Source organism: Takifugu rubripes, chromosome 13 (genome assembly GCF_901000725.2).
Source record: "Takifugu rubripes chromosome 13, fTakRub1.2, whole genome shotgun sequence".
NCBI classification, from domain to species: Eukaryota; Metazoa; Chordata; class Actinopteri; order Tetraodontiformes; family Tetraodontidae; genus Takifugu; species Takifugu rubripes.
In genome coordinates this window covers 20309877-20323950 of record NC_042297.1, presented here as the reverse complement: position 1 = coordinate 20323950, position 14074 = coordinate 20309877, and the positions used below count along the sequence as shown (strand labels likewise).

Here is a 14074-nt window from a genome sequence, read left to right as displayed (position 1 = left end):
TGTTGATTCGTTCCAGTTTATATTATTACATCCACGTTATCGAAATAACGACTGTATTTAGTCATTGTTAGGGTTGACATTTTTATAAATCTGATTTCGGGTGCTTTTGTCTCCTTGTAAACCGCGTTTTTGAATTAAATAGTCGAATTCGGGCGGTTAGCGTCCCCCGGCCGGAGGCGGGCGGAGGACGGCGAAGTTCCCGGATGTGCCGGTTTGACGTCAGCTGTTGCGGAACTGCTGTAGCTGCGATGACATTTGAGCTAAACGCATGCGATATTTTGCTGTTAGAGCTCTTTTAATGCACGTCTGCTGGCTTTAATAATGTGGCTAAAGAGAAAAACCATCTAACGACAGAGGCGACGTAGTTCAGGTGGGCTGGAGTCAGAGTCCATGTTAGCGCATCCTGTCAGTCACTCCAAGTCTTCACCAGCCGCTGATCCACAGTCAACATGGGCAATGGCATGAACAAGGTAGACTTTCAAAACTGCTTCAAACACCTGCCTTCCTGTCGTCCAGCTAGTTATCAGAGGTGTCGGATACGTCACATGTTTTAGAATCCAACTCTATACGCTGGAATGTTGAAATCAAGGATTCAAAATGAAGATTCTTATTACAGCCAAACAAAGTTACTTCGCATGCACAGTACATTCCAGATATAATGAAGTCTGTAACCACCGAAAGAAGACACACTACTTCTTCCCACAGGTTCTATGTCACATATAGAGTCAGCGTGATAACGGACTGTGAGAACGTCATCTCCTCGCCTTCAGAAGCATGTCTGGCATCTGCATATGGACAGAATGTCAGCATGGATATCACAAGTGCGGAGAAATTTGTATATGCAGATCACAGTGAGCCAACAGTGTTGGTTTAGTCGGGTGAATCCAGCGCTAAAATGAAACAATGGTAATCTGTCTCTGCAGACATGAAACAACACAACAATAGTTTGCAGTTTGTTTCATATTCACCCGGCTGAATGCAGCCAAGTCCGCTCACAAATAGACACTTGTGAGCAGTAAAAAGCCCTGAGTGGTGGCCTGCTCTTCACCCCAACCTGATCATCATGCATCATTGCTTCAAACCTTGTATGGCTGCAGGGATTGTTTCCTTTGCTGGCACTTGACTCTTAAGCCCTAAGCTTTAAATCCATTCTGGCTTAACGTGGGACGTTCATTGCTGTCAAGTGAAGTTTCTGAGGCCAAACTGTCATGAGCACCTAACTTAATCGTGACATGTCTGTGAATGCTGCTTCGCAGGTTGTGGACGGGCTCTACCTTGGGAATATCAGAGGTAAGACAAATGTGTTCCACTTCAGTGTAAATGTGTAATGGTGTGGGGGGGATTTAGTCCACCAGTATGTTTCACTAGCTTAGGGCTTTACAGTACATGATAATGGACATGGTCACTGATGAAACATCTTCCCCTTGGATGTAGCATCTGCAGGGTTCTAGCCATAGCTGCTGCTGCTGCTGCTGGCAGTGCATGAGCCTAATGGCTAAAATTAGTTCACATGAAAGGAAACAGAAAACACGGCCTCGAATGTATCAAATAATGTGTCTCTGTGGAGACCTATGCTATAACATTGCAGGTAGATCAGAAGAATTTCATTTTCTTTCTGTCCCAGATGCAGAAAACAAAGAAAGTCTCTCCAAGAATGGCATCACCCACATCCTGTCGGTGTACAACAACGCTAAACCTATGTTTGAGGTCAGTGGATAGCCCATATTGGACTATATAAGTATTTGGATTTTGTCACCAGCACAAGCAATAATGTGTCCTGTCAGCCAGCTGGAGGCAGTGATGAGTTATAGATGGAGCAAGTCAGGCTGAACTCATTTAGAAAGTTCATTTGACAAACCGGATACTGTCCCCTCAGAGACGGGACCTAAACAAACCAACTTTCAGTGCTTGTCAAATGATTAAAAATCCAAAGCATTTCACTTCATTCAGCCACAGTCATTGAAACACAGACCAGCACTGACTGTCGTGAGTACCGAGCTGATCTATTGACCCCGTCAGTCAGATCAAAACACCTCACAGAAAGTGTTCAAATAATGTCAACATGGCCTCCAAACTCCATATAACCGAACCTGCGTCACGAAGACTTGCTGTCCAGGGCAGCTCGGCGTGATCCACAGCAGTGTTCTTTTGGAGTTGATTGTTTCTGACGTGTTAAATACAATAGTCGTCCATGTTCAAATAAATGCATACGCAGGACTCATGTTCATGTGTTTTACTGTGTTCTAGGGCATGAAGTACCTGTGCATTCACGCTGCCGATGCCTCCAGCCAAAACCTGTGAGTAAACACACCTGCCTCGTTGCTGCCTTTGCCTCAAATTCTGTGAATCTGTGAATTTCTCAAGCTGCCGTGAGTCACGAAGCACAGTTTCAACACCCCGGGACCGTGAGCCCAGGGCGTGACAGCTCCGTGCACACACGTGTCGTGCCTGTTGTATGGAGGCTTTTTGTAACAGCTTTGGAGGGGAAAATGTATTAAATCAGACTGTGTAACATTTGTTCAGTTTAATGGTCATTTTCTGTGAGATCCTTTCTAATTGATTTTCCCATAATTCTAATTATACCCTAATTATATCCATAAATACACCCACGTTGTATCTAATGACCTTTGACTCTTACCCTACACGCCCTACATCTTTTTGGACTGTTGTCTACTTCATATTTCTTGGAATATTTGCACAGCAGCATGAGGTTTTGTGTTGTTGCTGATGTTGAACCCAGACAGTTAGTCAGTGATTTTGTGTCATCGCATTTCTGATCAGCTGTTGTTGGGAGGAATGCAGATTATTTTTATTCAGGGTTTACATTCAGTGAACCTTGGGTGCGTTTCCACTGCGACAGTTCCCGGTGAATACTGGATTCAGGAACTTCACCGTAACCTCTCAATGGTCGTGTCTCCACTGTGGGGTTGGACCCCTTGGCCATGGTCCAAGTTTTGTTCGCCACGTAGTCGTTGAGCGACACTTTCCACCGTCTCGTCACCCAGGCGAAACATAAAAGCAATAAATCCTAACAGAGATAAGAATGAGGAAGGAGGTGAAGTGGAGAGGCTGAGGCAGTGTAATATTCTAAGAGAATCTGATGTCCTACAGCTTAAGTGTGCACTTCTTTTTTGGTTCTGCTCTATTGCTGCAAGCTGAGTCTGGCTACACATCAGTGTGTTAATAAATACTAAATAAACAGCACATGTTGTGTTGTGGCACTTATGAAATACAAATCAAGTGCAGTCAGTCGAGCCATTTCCAGATTGTGCTTTCGTGTACATGGTGGCGAATTCTATGAATAAGAGAAGCGCCTGTAAAAGTTCCTGTAAATGGCCGTTCCTGACAGGTCCCACCCAGTAAAGTTACCCCGAAGTTTCTGCAGTGGAAATGCACCTTTTTTGAATGAAAAGGTCTCAGTTTCCACATGAACTCCGGAGCTGGAGAGCAATGACTGCTTGTGTCACCAGCCTCAATCACAGCAACGAACTCTAAATGTGAGAATAAAGCCGTCAACAAAAGTGTTTACACCCTCCGGACACTTTATTAGGTGCAATACTGCTTTTTGTCATCTGTCAGTTCCATGGTCACAATTCTATTACGGTACTCTGACAACTTCAAGCTGAGCATCAGAGTGGGGCAGGAAGGGAACTGAAGTGCCTTTGAACATCGCATGGTTGTTGGTGCCTAGCCCAGCCAGTCTGAGTAGTTCAGAAACTACTGATCTACTGGGATTTTCCACACCCAACCATGTGTAAGATTTACAAAGAATGGTTCAAAGAAGAGAAATCATCCAGCGTTGTGTGGACAACAATGCTTGTTGATGGTAGAGATCAGACCCAGACGCTCAGACTGCCGATGAGTCCATGAGTACCCTGCCTTCGCCCACATGCAGCTGGGATGGGCCACCTTCTGACGGCTGCTTCCAGCAGGATGAGACCCAATGTCACAAAGCTCCACTGTGCTCCAGTGGCCCCCACACTCAGCACATCTCAGCCCACTGGAGCTCCTTGTGGCTCCAGCGGAAAGTGAGATCCGCGTCATCGATGTGTCGTGTCGATATGGACCAAAACCTCCGAGGATTGTTTCCAAATCCTTGCTGAAAGTGTGAAACAATGAATTAAGGCAGCTCTGAAAGCAGGAGGGGGCCCGATGAAGCCAGCGAGTGCATGTGAAGACTTTAGGAGCATCGTTATGCTGCCTTCACGCTGACGTCAGCGCGTCGACGTGGGCGTTCCCAACAGTCGACCCGAGCCAAGCAGAGGACACGGGTCCAGTATTTGTGCAAACACACACTTTAAGAGATGCTTTATTCACTTGACGGGGATAAAAGTGTGGATTTAATTTACACCTCTTGTGTTTTTAATTTAAATGTGGCGGAGAGCTTGATTTTTGACCAAGTGTGAGTGAGCGGAACGAAGCGCAGTTACTTTTGTATTTGCCATAAATAGAACTCATGTGAGTGAGCATTGATTGAATGTTGTTTGGCTGGATGAGTTTTCGGAGGAGTTGACCTTTACTTTCACAATCACTGTCCTTCCCTCAGGCAGCACAGGAAGGAAACTTAAAAAAGACCTCTGGCTGGTGGCCTCCTGCTCTTAATAAAGCCACACTGTCACAATCCCCGACAGGAGGAGGAGGAGGAGGAGGATGATGATGATGAGGCCAACCGACTCCCCACCGTACTCGCCAACAGCAGGGGGGCCCTTGTGGCCGCGAGCGAAGGCCCCGCCCCCATGTCTGTTGGCAGCGGTGACCATCTTTCTCACGCTGCAAATGAAGCAACTGTACAACTTCCTGAAATCTGTTGGGATGAAAATCGGTTAGGATGGAAGTTTGTCTGTCAGCAGTAAATTAAGCCGCCGTCTTTCATCACCTTCACGCGTCTGCCGCCGTTGGATCGGCGATTTCAGCGCCTCTGCACGAACGGACTTCTATTTATATTTCAATACTCTCTCTTTTCGGGCGAGCGTGCATTGACCGTGAAGGTGTAAACCCGTTTGCATCCCAAACCGAAGCACACTAACAAGTGTGATAACGACTGACTCTGAGTGCACATGGTGGGATCATGTCAGAATGTTTCACAGAAACGCCCATGATTTCCCCCCCCACTGGTGCCAGTTCAACGGCTCGGGGGGGTTTGGGATTTTTTTGTTAAACCCCGAATGCAGCTGTTTATAACCTCAAATCTGTCACAAGGTAATTTTCTGCATATTAAACAAGATGGCCGGAAACCTCAGTGGTAGGAAGTGCTGAGGAGGCATCTTTTGTGAAGGAGTTTGGATCCCAGGAAGGAGGAAAAAAGACAAGTGGCTGTCAGTCTATTTTGGCCCCCGTCTGTTAGTCTGTCTGGTATTGAGTAACCAGCATCTGCTCCTCAGGAGACGCTGCTCGCAGCCGTGCACTTTGTGATTATGCAAAGCACCAGCAGCCTTTCCTGACGGTGAACAGCTCATGTATTTTTGGGGCAGTTGCACCGCTGTGTGCTTCTGAATTTAAGGCAAATTTGTTTTTTGCTCTCATCTAAATGAAGTTCCTTGGGGGGGGGGGGTTAATTTGTGCACACTTGTCAGATTTGTTTGAAATGTTAAAGCTGAATCAGTAAATGCTGGAGGCTTGTTTTTTTGCACCGCCAGGGTCAGAAACTTCCCTTATCTGCCTCTGTAGTCTGCTCTGGTTTACCACAGACTCCATTTGAGCCGACCAGGACTTTTAGTCACATGATTGCACGGCCAAAGCGATTTAGAGAAAATGATTAATTGGCACGTCTACAACCTCCAGAACGAATGCGAACCCATCAAAACTACGGGCCAGACTGATGAGCCACTTCTCCAAGTTTCCACAGTCAAAATCTGAATATTATCAAGCTGTGTGGGTTCCTGCAGCCTACCTGAAACTCTGAGTTGAGTTTTGTGATGGGGTTTCAGTTCAAGTGTTCTTTTTCATATCCTGGAATGTGTAACCTTTTCTGGCCAGCTAAGGGAACCTATTTCCCTGACTTTTGCTCTGTGATGTCAAACCTGTGCAACCTTAGTCAAATATAATAATAATAATGATGATGATAATGATAATAACACTATTTCTTTTCTTTCTAGACTGCAGCATTTTAAAGAGTGCATTAGCTTCATCCACGAATGTCGCCTGAATGGCGGAACTTGCCTTGTCCACTGGTAGGTTTCATGGTCGTCGCATTTGTTCAAAGTTAAAAAAACAAAGAAAAGGCTGAGTAGAAATGCGCCGCCTGTCCGTTTGGAGCCGTCGACCTTGTGGAAGTCACAGTGTTGCTTTGCTGCAGCCTGGCGGGCGTCTCTCGGAGCACAACCATGGTGGTGGCCTACCTGATGACCGTCACACACTACAGATGGGACGAGTGCCTGTCTGCCGTCAAGGCCGTCCGCTCGTTTGTGGGCCCCAACTACGGCTTCCAGCAGCAGCTGCAGGAGTATCAGACCACACAACTGTCGGAGGTAAACGCCCACGCACACGCTCACCCGAGGCCTGTGATGTCCACACCACTGTCAGAACATTGTTTTGGTTTTTAGACGGTTCTTCTAGTTTGTTGGTGATTTCTGGAAGCGTCCATTATTATGTGGTGCCAAACACTCTCCCTGATATTAGTTAGTTTAACCTCTTATTCATCTTTTAGAGACATTGAGGCAGAGTATTAAGTTTCTGGAGAACCAGTCGTGCTTTTCCCAGAGAACCTCTGGTTTACCTGATATCACAGAAGATCCCTGGAGGGTTGACGGCTCCCACAGACTCGGATCAGCACTAGAATGTCATCTTCATATGACTCCAGCTGTTTAGCGGCACTTCTCACAGCACGTCTCACGTGTGAATACGGACATCAAGAAAACATCTCATCAGATAAAACTAATCCTCCTGACTTCTGCTCAACTTTACAAGATATTTGATATTTTAGAGGTTATCCTCTTAAAGACAGAGGGGCAGCAACTCAACTCTCCTAAAAAAAACGCTCTGTTAACGTTCATATCAAAGAAAATCACTACTTATAGGAAACAGTGGTTTAAACTTCCTGTTTTAGACCAGTCTGCTCTCTTTTAGCCAATTATTCTCATTTTACTCATTTAAACTAAATAAATAAAATACAAGTGACTGCCATCTAATTCTTAAATAAATAATTAAAACATGTTTCAAGGATGTTTGAGGCATTCGGGGTTCTCATCATATTTTAAACCAAAATTAAGGACCTTTGTCTTTGTTTGCATTTACGTGTGTAAATCTGTGTTACGCGTTTAAAAACAGTTCCTAAATTTTTTATTGGGTGGTATATCAATGGGATGGCGGCCGCAGGCTGTGATTGTGCTGTAGTGGCTGTAAGCCAGCCGCGGAGCAGGGAAGGGGAACTGCAGGGGGTTTGCTGTGATTGCATTAGCTTGGTACTGCTCATCACGTGTTAAGCATTACTGTCAGCGTCTTGCAACATATCATGACTGTAAAAAAATGTATTGTTTGTGGGCCTTGCATTGATTTCGAGGATTTAAAGGGAAATGGAATTTCTTTGTTTGTAGTTTTCCCACCTGTCTCCACTCCAAACCACTGATTAAATCCCTGATTATTCATTAATAAGCCAGATAGTCACAGTTGTGATGCCATTTCAGATACGTTTTTTTCTGTCTACAATCATTCAAATACTGTCCTTTTCTTTTGTTTTTCGTGTCTCTTTGTTTTCTAAAAATATGCACATTGACTAAAACTGGACTTTCCAATATCGATATTTAGAAATTAACATCGGGTATTTTTATTTTGCTTTAATTTCCAGAGATGGCATCAGCAGTCGGCGCTGTTTTTATAGGAAGATGAATGTACGGTATTATTAGAGTAAGACATTGCATAAATTCTTCGCACACTCATCTTTACCCATCATTCAGTCTGGTTATTTTATTTATCTGGTTGTTTTCTGAGTCATTATGGCTCACAAACGACACCATTTCACATAAACTTTCTGCTTTTAACCAAGAATTCCCCACAAATTAGTAGCTGCCAGTGTCCTCAACTGATTTTCTTTTTTGAGAAAAGGTTTCATATCCTGAATGATTGTGGGTGAGCGCCGAGGATTTTGTTGTGTTTTTCTTCTTCTATTTGTTTCTCAGATTCAGACAGAAAATGTGAGTAGGATCTCCTCAGTCTGAGGTGACTTGTCAACGATGTCAGAGCTGTAGTTGGAACAGAGCAGCTCGCCTCCACCGACAGAAGCATGTTAAACGTTCTGCCATTTGCTCACCTGGAGTTTTTGCTCTGTCTTCTCAGTACCGAGCTTGGTTGCACTCCACTTTCCGTCCCAGTCCCTTTAATGACGAGGAGCAGGTGGGGGCGCTGCTGAGCCAGTACTTGGAGCAGCAGGAGAGCCACAGCAGAAGAGCAGAGCAGCGGCGCATCAGTCCAGGCGTTCAGTCGTCCAGCCGCGATGATCCTGAGAGCAGCATCTGAGACCCGGGCCTCTGCTCCAGTCCTGCTGTAATTGTTTCATCCCTAACTCTGCCCAAGTTTAACTCTAAGGCCTTTGGGTACTTATGAGGATGAAATAATGTCCCCAGAGCGTTTTGGTTCTTTACTTTGCACATAGCAGAAGTTGTTTTCCACCTTGGTAATCAGCCATAATCTTTAACTGGGAACAGCCACCGCAGGCTAAAGCCCACCGACGCCTTACTCTAAACACCTCAGCACCTCAGCCACCACAAGCCAAAAGCACTCCCACACGGACTCTTTACCTCGGCAATGTTCAGCGCTTTCGCCCTGCGGATGTTGGAATGAATGCAGCCTTGGAGGATCAGTGTGTCTGTGGTGTACTGGTCTGAAGTCAGTTCCTTCATCTGATTAATCAATATTAACTTCTAAACTCACCTGTTCTTGACATATTTACTTGCTACTAAGAATAAAACACTAAAACCAAGCTTGTTATGGCTTCTGAGCAGAGGCGCTTGAATGACTAGAAGATAAGCAGATGGTTGGAGGAATTTCTGCAGAACAACCTGGAGTCCGCAATCCAGACTGACTTGAACGGTGACTACTGGTGAGCAGTTCCAGGAAGGAAGTTATTTCTTTTGGCTCTGTCGCTGCGCAGCAACTGAAACCAGAGTCAGGCCCATTTCTGTACCTGATACTGGTTCTTCCACACTGGTTCATGTATGTTGTTGCCAACAACAAAGCTTTAAATAAACCTGCCAAATGTTCTTTTAAGTCTTCCACAAATTTTTGGCCGTGTTCACTGTTAAAATATCTGCATATTAATAAAAGCTTAAAGGTGAAAATGATGTCCCCTGAAATCTTATTAAGGCAAAGGTGATTTTAGGTTGTACGTGTCAATATTTAGTATAATTTACAAGTTAATAAATAAAATAAATGCAGTGATTAGACATGGAAACATTTTTAGAATTATATTATTAACACTAGTTAATGAAATGCTAAGAGATTTACTGTAAAACCTTTTTCAGGTTTCACTGAAATAAGAATTATAATTTCAGCATATTTAAAACTTTACAATTTACATTGTTACCAAAAGACTTCTTGGGAAGCATGAAATTCAAGATAAGCAACAAAAAGAAAAAAGGATTCCAAATCAGAGTTCATGTGACTGGGGAAAAGTGAAAGTATAGTTTAGTGAAATATGAAAGCTGTCTTATGTTGCTGGTTGGGTCTGAAGCATGTTGACTCACGTCTTACATCTGAGGAGAAATCAACAGCCCCATTGATTCATTTTCCATATATATCTGTAAGAGTTTATTTGGTATTTTATCAATAAGGACAATCGTGTTTAGCTCGGTGGAAATGTGACATTTAACAAGAAAATCCTAATTTCTGTACCACGAATTCAGCGGAAATCATTAAGAATCACTATTTGTTATCATTTTTTGTGGATGAGGATACATTGATCAGATGTTGCATGATCCACCAGTCTTACAATCTGACATTTATTGAACATTTTGTTCCTTTTAAAAAATAAATATTGCCATGATTCATAAGCACAACAATCATCTCATTAATTAATTTAATTTGAATTAATGTTCAAATATAATGTGGTTGTTTTTTTTGTGAACAGAGTTGGAGTGGAAATAACCATTCTTCACACCAAAACCCCGTATTGTGATCGCAAGGCGCGTTTTGGAGGTTTCACACCACTTGTGAGTGGGCGTGAAGGGGGCCCACACCTCCGTCTGCAGCGCAGAAATCCCCCGCAGCACAAGGCAACTTGTGACTCTCCACGTTTGCTCGTCGCTCCGTCGTCAAGCGTTCTTTTTTCTCTTTTTTTTAAATGGCGTGGGCAGCACTTTAACAACCATTGGATATGTCAGGCCATTTCTTGTAAATGCCCGCAGTTAGAAGAACACTTCCGGAATGGGCTGGGTCCCCGAGGCTCGGAGCTCCTGATTGGTCAACGAGGATCAAGCGCTGTCAAATCAGCCGCCCGCTAATTCATTCATAACGCGGAGCGCAACAAAGTTGATGGGTGGAGAGACGCGCACGGAGGGAATAAATCTGAGCCACCGGGGGCAAAGAGCGCAGCTGTTTACCGTAAGTGGCAACACTATTTTCTATTACTAAAAGGGAAAGTTGGCGTCATCGTGCTGAGATCTTCACGCGGGATTAAATCCACTTGGTGCTCCCTTGGTCCTCTGCTGTTCAGGCACTTGGGTGGTTTTTCCTGGGTTAAGATGACGAACACGGGAGGTCGGAGACTGAAACAGTGGCTGATGGAGCAGATCCAGAGCGGGCAGTACGCGGGGCTGCAGTGGGAGGATGAGTCTCGTACTCTGTTCCGAATCCCGTGGAAACACGCCGGCAAACAGGACTACAACCAGGAGGTGGACGCGTCCATTTTTAAGGTTTGACATCAGTCTCAAAGGCAAAAGATAACTGGGATGCCTGGAATTCGAATTTATTCTTTCCTTCACAGGCCTGGGCTGTTTTTAAAGGCAAGTTCAAGGAGGGGGACAAGGCTGAACCTGCCACCTGGAAGACCCGACTTCGCTGTGCTCTGAATAAAAGCCCTGACTTCGAGGAGGTGACCGAGCGCTCACAGCTCGACATTTCTGAACCTTACAAAGTCTACCGCATCGTGCCTGAGGAAGAGCAGAAGAGTGAGTTGGTTTCATCTTCAGCTCCACTCCAGCAGGTGACTCGAATGTCCCACCAATGTCCATTAAACGAGCCCCCCTGTCCTCCTCTCCCCTCAGATGGCAAAAGCACCATCATGGCCATGGCGGCGACCGCCAGCTGTGGCGACATAGACATGGACTGCAGCCCTGCAGAACTGGAGGAGCTCATCAAAGAGGTGAGACGACCTCCCATCGATCGAACCCCCCAACACTCACACAAACACGTCTCTCATCTGCCCCATGACCTCTTCCTCTGTGTCACCGTCTTTCCACATTTCTCTGCAGGAGGACGGCTGTAATATCCAGGCCAGTCCAGAGTACTGGTCCCACAGCAGCATCAGCGGTAAGACAAGTGCCTGAACCCGCTGGTGAGGTGTACACATTTCCATACCGTGAACTTTAAAGGCTGTGTTTACAGCCACAGTGGAAACTTTGGTCGGTGTGTGTGTGTCTGTCAGCGCGGGTGTTGAGGAGATGGTAAATGCTGCAGTGGAAGAGTTGACTAACATCCTATTAAACTCTGCTGACTCAAGTGATTATTTGTTTTGTGAGCTCGTGCTGGAGAAAGGGCATTTCTGATGATCAAGCAAAGTCGTGTCGTGACACCGCGATTGCGTCCACTGTGTCAGAAAGGTCATTCGAATGTTTCCTCTTGTGATTCACAGCTTTCCCTCTGCATCAGGATCCTTTGCCGCTGACCACGTCCACCCCAGGTAGTCTCAGAGCTTCAGTCAGAGGCTGCGATGTCTTCCTCTGCTTCACTTTGACCGTGATTTTGTGTTAAATCCTTTGCAGCTCTCTACCAACTGATGATCAGTTTTTACTACGGAGGGAAGCTGATGCACAGTACGGTGGTGAACCATTCCGAAGGCTGCAGGATCTCCCCCCAGCAGCCCCTCAGCCGCGGTGCCTTGTACAGCTCAGACAGCATGCAGAGCGTCCACTTCCCCCCTGCCGAGCTCATCGAGTATGAGCGCCAGCGCCATTTCACGCGCAAGCTCCTGGGCCACCTGGAGAGAGGCGTGCTGGTGCGGGCCAACCAGGAAGGCATCTTCATCAAACGGCTGTGCCAGAGCAGAGTCTTCTGGATGGGGCTGACGGAGGTGGGGCAGCAGTACAGCCCCATCCCCTGTAAACTTGAGAGGGATGCTGTTGTGAAGATCTTTGACACAGGAAGGTTTCTTCAAGGTGCGTTTGAGTGGTTGGTCGGAAGTCCGAACGCCTCACGTAAGCAATGTTTTGGTCGACATCGCCTTAGACTTTTTGTTTTCTTTTGCGTCCTCCAGCTCTGCAGCTGTACCAGGAGGGTCAGGTTCCTGCTCCAGATCCCGCGGTGACGCTGTGTTTTGGAGAGGAGCTCCAAGATCTCAGCAGCGCCAAGAACAAACTGATCATTGTGCAGGTGAGACCCGCCAGTCACGCCGCAGATCTTCTGCATTGCCAATAAAGCGCTCAAAGACCCCACCTGCCCCCCACCACAGATCAGCGTGCTGAACTGCCAGCACCTGCTGGAGGCGGTGAACGTGCGGCGCTCGCAGCCCTACTGCAACAACCCGAGCCTGGACGTGTCCGACAGCGCCGCCGCGGAGCAGTTGGCACACATCTACCAGGACCTGTGCAGCTACAGCGTCCCCCAGAGGTCGGCCTGCTCCCGGGACTACGTGCCCATCACCGCCTGAGCTGCAGACATCGCGTCACCATGGCTGAAGGGTCCTGCTGCATAAGGGCGAGCAGCATGACGTCAGCATAACCATCGGTTTATGATTTCGTACCACAGTATCTCGCATCTGTCAAGCGGCTTAAAATGAAACAGGAGAAATTGTTTTTTAACAGTTGAAAATCAACTCGCGTAACATGTGAGAGCCAACCTTTGATGTGCTAAACTGGAAATGTGCCTTAATTACAGCTGGTTTATCGGGATGTCTTTATTATTATTGTTTTGTAGCTTTCTTATGTGAGCATTTTGGCCATTTTGTCAGATCTTAAGATCTTAATGGGAGTTTATGATAACAGATGCAGTCTGGCATCTCACTGTATGACAGATAGGTTTTACTATCTGTTGAACTGTCCCTGTAATCGTTGTTTTTAAAAAACTGATTTTCTAGTAAAACATTTTCACTGACCTAAAAAAAGCCAATGTCTTATTCCTATTGAAGATGATTGTTAAAATGTGCAGATGTGTGATGATGATGGTTTATAATTTCCATATAATTACATTCCATATTCAATTTCAACAAATTAGCGTTGGCTTCTGATGATAAAAACCTTCTGAAACAAAAACAAACCGCCGATGTCGGATCACTTTTGGCCAGACACACATCGGCTACTCTAACTGCTTTTTGCAATACTTGACTGACTTTTTCATGCTTGATTGATGAAACATTCAACGCTAACAGCGTTTTAATGCCTTCACCCTCAGAAGAAAAAGAAAAAAGATCATAATTGGAAATTATATTCTCGACATTTGCGTACACTCAATTCATTCAAATAAACACTTGAAGGATTTTGAGGTAGAAATGAATATCAAATAATAACTTTTGTGGTTTGGAAAATACTCGGCTGCACAAGATGCAAAATCTTTTTCTGCGGCAGATTTGGAGCCGTGCGCTGACGAAACCATCAGACGTCCTTTTGCATAATTTGAAGAAAACAACAGGAAAATACAGAGTGTTCCCTTGAGACCGAGCGAGGACTTGGAGCAAAGAAAAAGCAGAAACTACTGCGGGCCTTTTCAGCCCGGCACCCCAGCAAAGTAATGATGACAAAACTCGACAGTATGAAAGTAAAAGAAGGATCTAATCCAGAAAAAGATGAAGGACCTCTCGGATGGACAACCCCAGGATAGCGTGTAACAGACAGGAAGAGAGATGACCGTCTGAAGCATGATGATTAGATAATTCTGTGTGAAATCCCATCTGCTTCTCCAATCACACAAGTCACTCATCAAATGGACTCTT

At 45.4% G+C, this 14074-nt stretch overlaps 2 protein-coding genes across 2 annotated transcripts; both read left to right on the top strand.

Moving 5' to 3' along the window:
- The first annotated feature begins 202 nt into the window (after positions 1-202).
- On the top strand, positions 203-9272 carry dusp22a (dual specificity phosphatase 22a). Its single transcript, XM_003970070.3, has 7 exons — positions 203-470; positions 1257-1290; positions 1625-1707; positions 2248-2297; positions 6096-6170; positions 6296-6467; positions 8272-9272. Exons 1-7 carry the CDS (start codon positions 450-452, stop codon positions 8449-8451), a joined length of 615 nt encoding a protein of 204 aa, XP_003970119.1. The 5' UTR covers positions 203-449; the 3' UTR covers positions 8452-9272.
- Positions 9273-10384: 1112 nt separating this feature from the next.
- irf8 (interferon regulatory factor 8) lies at positions 10385-13249 on the top strand. Its single transcript, XM_003969994.3, has 9 exons — positions 10385-10533; positions 10646-10844; positions 10916-11099; positions 11196-11293; positions 11403-11460; positions 11783-11830; positions 11913-12305; positions 12404-12519; positions 12599-13249. Exons 2-9 carry the CDS (start codon positions 10674-10676, stop codon positions 12794-12796), a joined length of 1266 nt encoding a protein of 421 aa, XP_003970043.1. The 5' UTR covers positions 10385-10533; positions 10646-10673; the 3' UTR covers positions 12797-13249.
- Positions 13250-14074: the final 825 nt, after the last annotated feature.

What these genes read in the sequence shown, in the direction of transcription:
- dusp22a (XM_003970070.3), top strand. Translation starts at nt 450, where the DNA reads ATGGGCAATGGCATGAACAAG. An exon ending in CTACCTTGGGAATATCAGAG is followed by an intron (nt 1,291 to 1,624) that starts GTAAGACAAATG and finishes TTTCTGTCCCAG; the next exon opens with ATGCAGAAAACAAAGAAAGT. An exon ending in GATGCCTCCAGCCAAAACCT is followed by an intron (nt 2,298 to 6,095) that starts GTGAGTAAACAC and finishes TTTTCTTTCTAG; the next exon opens with ACTGCAGCATTTTAAAGAGT.
- irf8 (XM_003969994.3), top strand. Translation starts at nt 10,674, where the DNA reads ATGACGAACACGGGAGGTCGGAGACTGAAACAGTGGCTGATGGAGCAG. An exon ending in TGGAGGAGCTCATCAAAGAG is followed by an intron (nt 11,294 to 11,402) that starts GTGAGACGACCT and finishes ATTTCTCTGCAG; the next exon opens with GAGGACGGCTGTAATATCCA. An exon ending in ACAAACTGATCATTGTGCAG is followed by an intron (nt 12,520 to 12,598) that starts GTGAGACCCGCC and finishes CCCCCACCACAG; the next exon opens with ATCAGCGTGCTGAACTGCCA.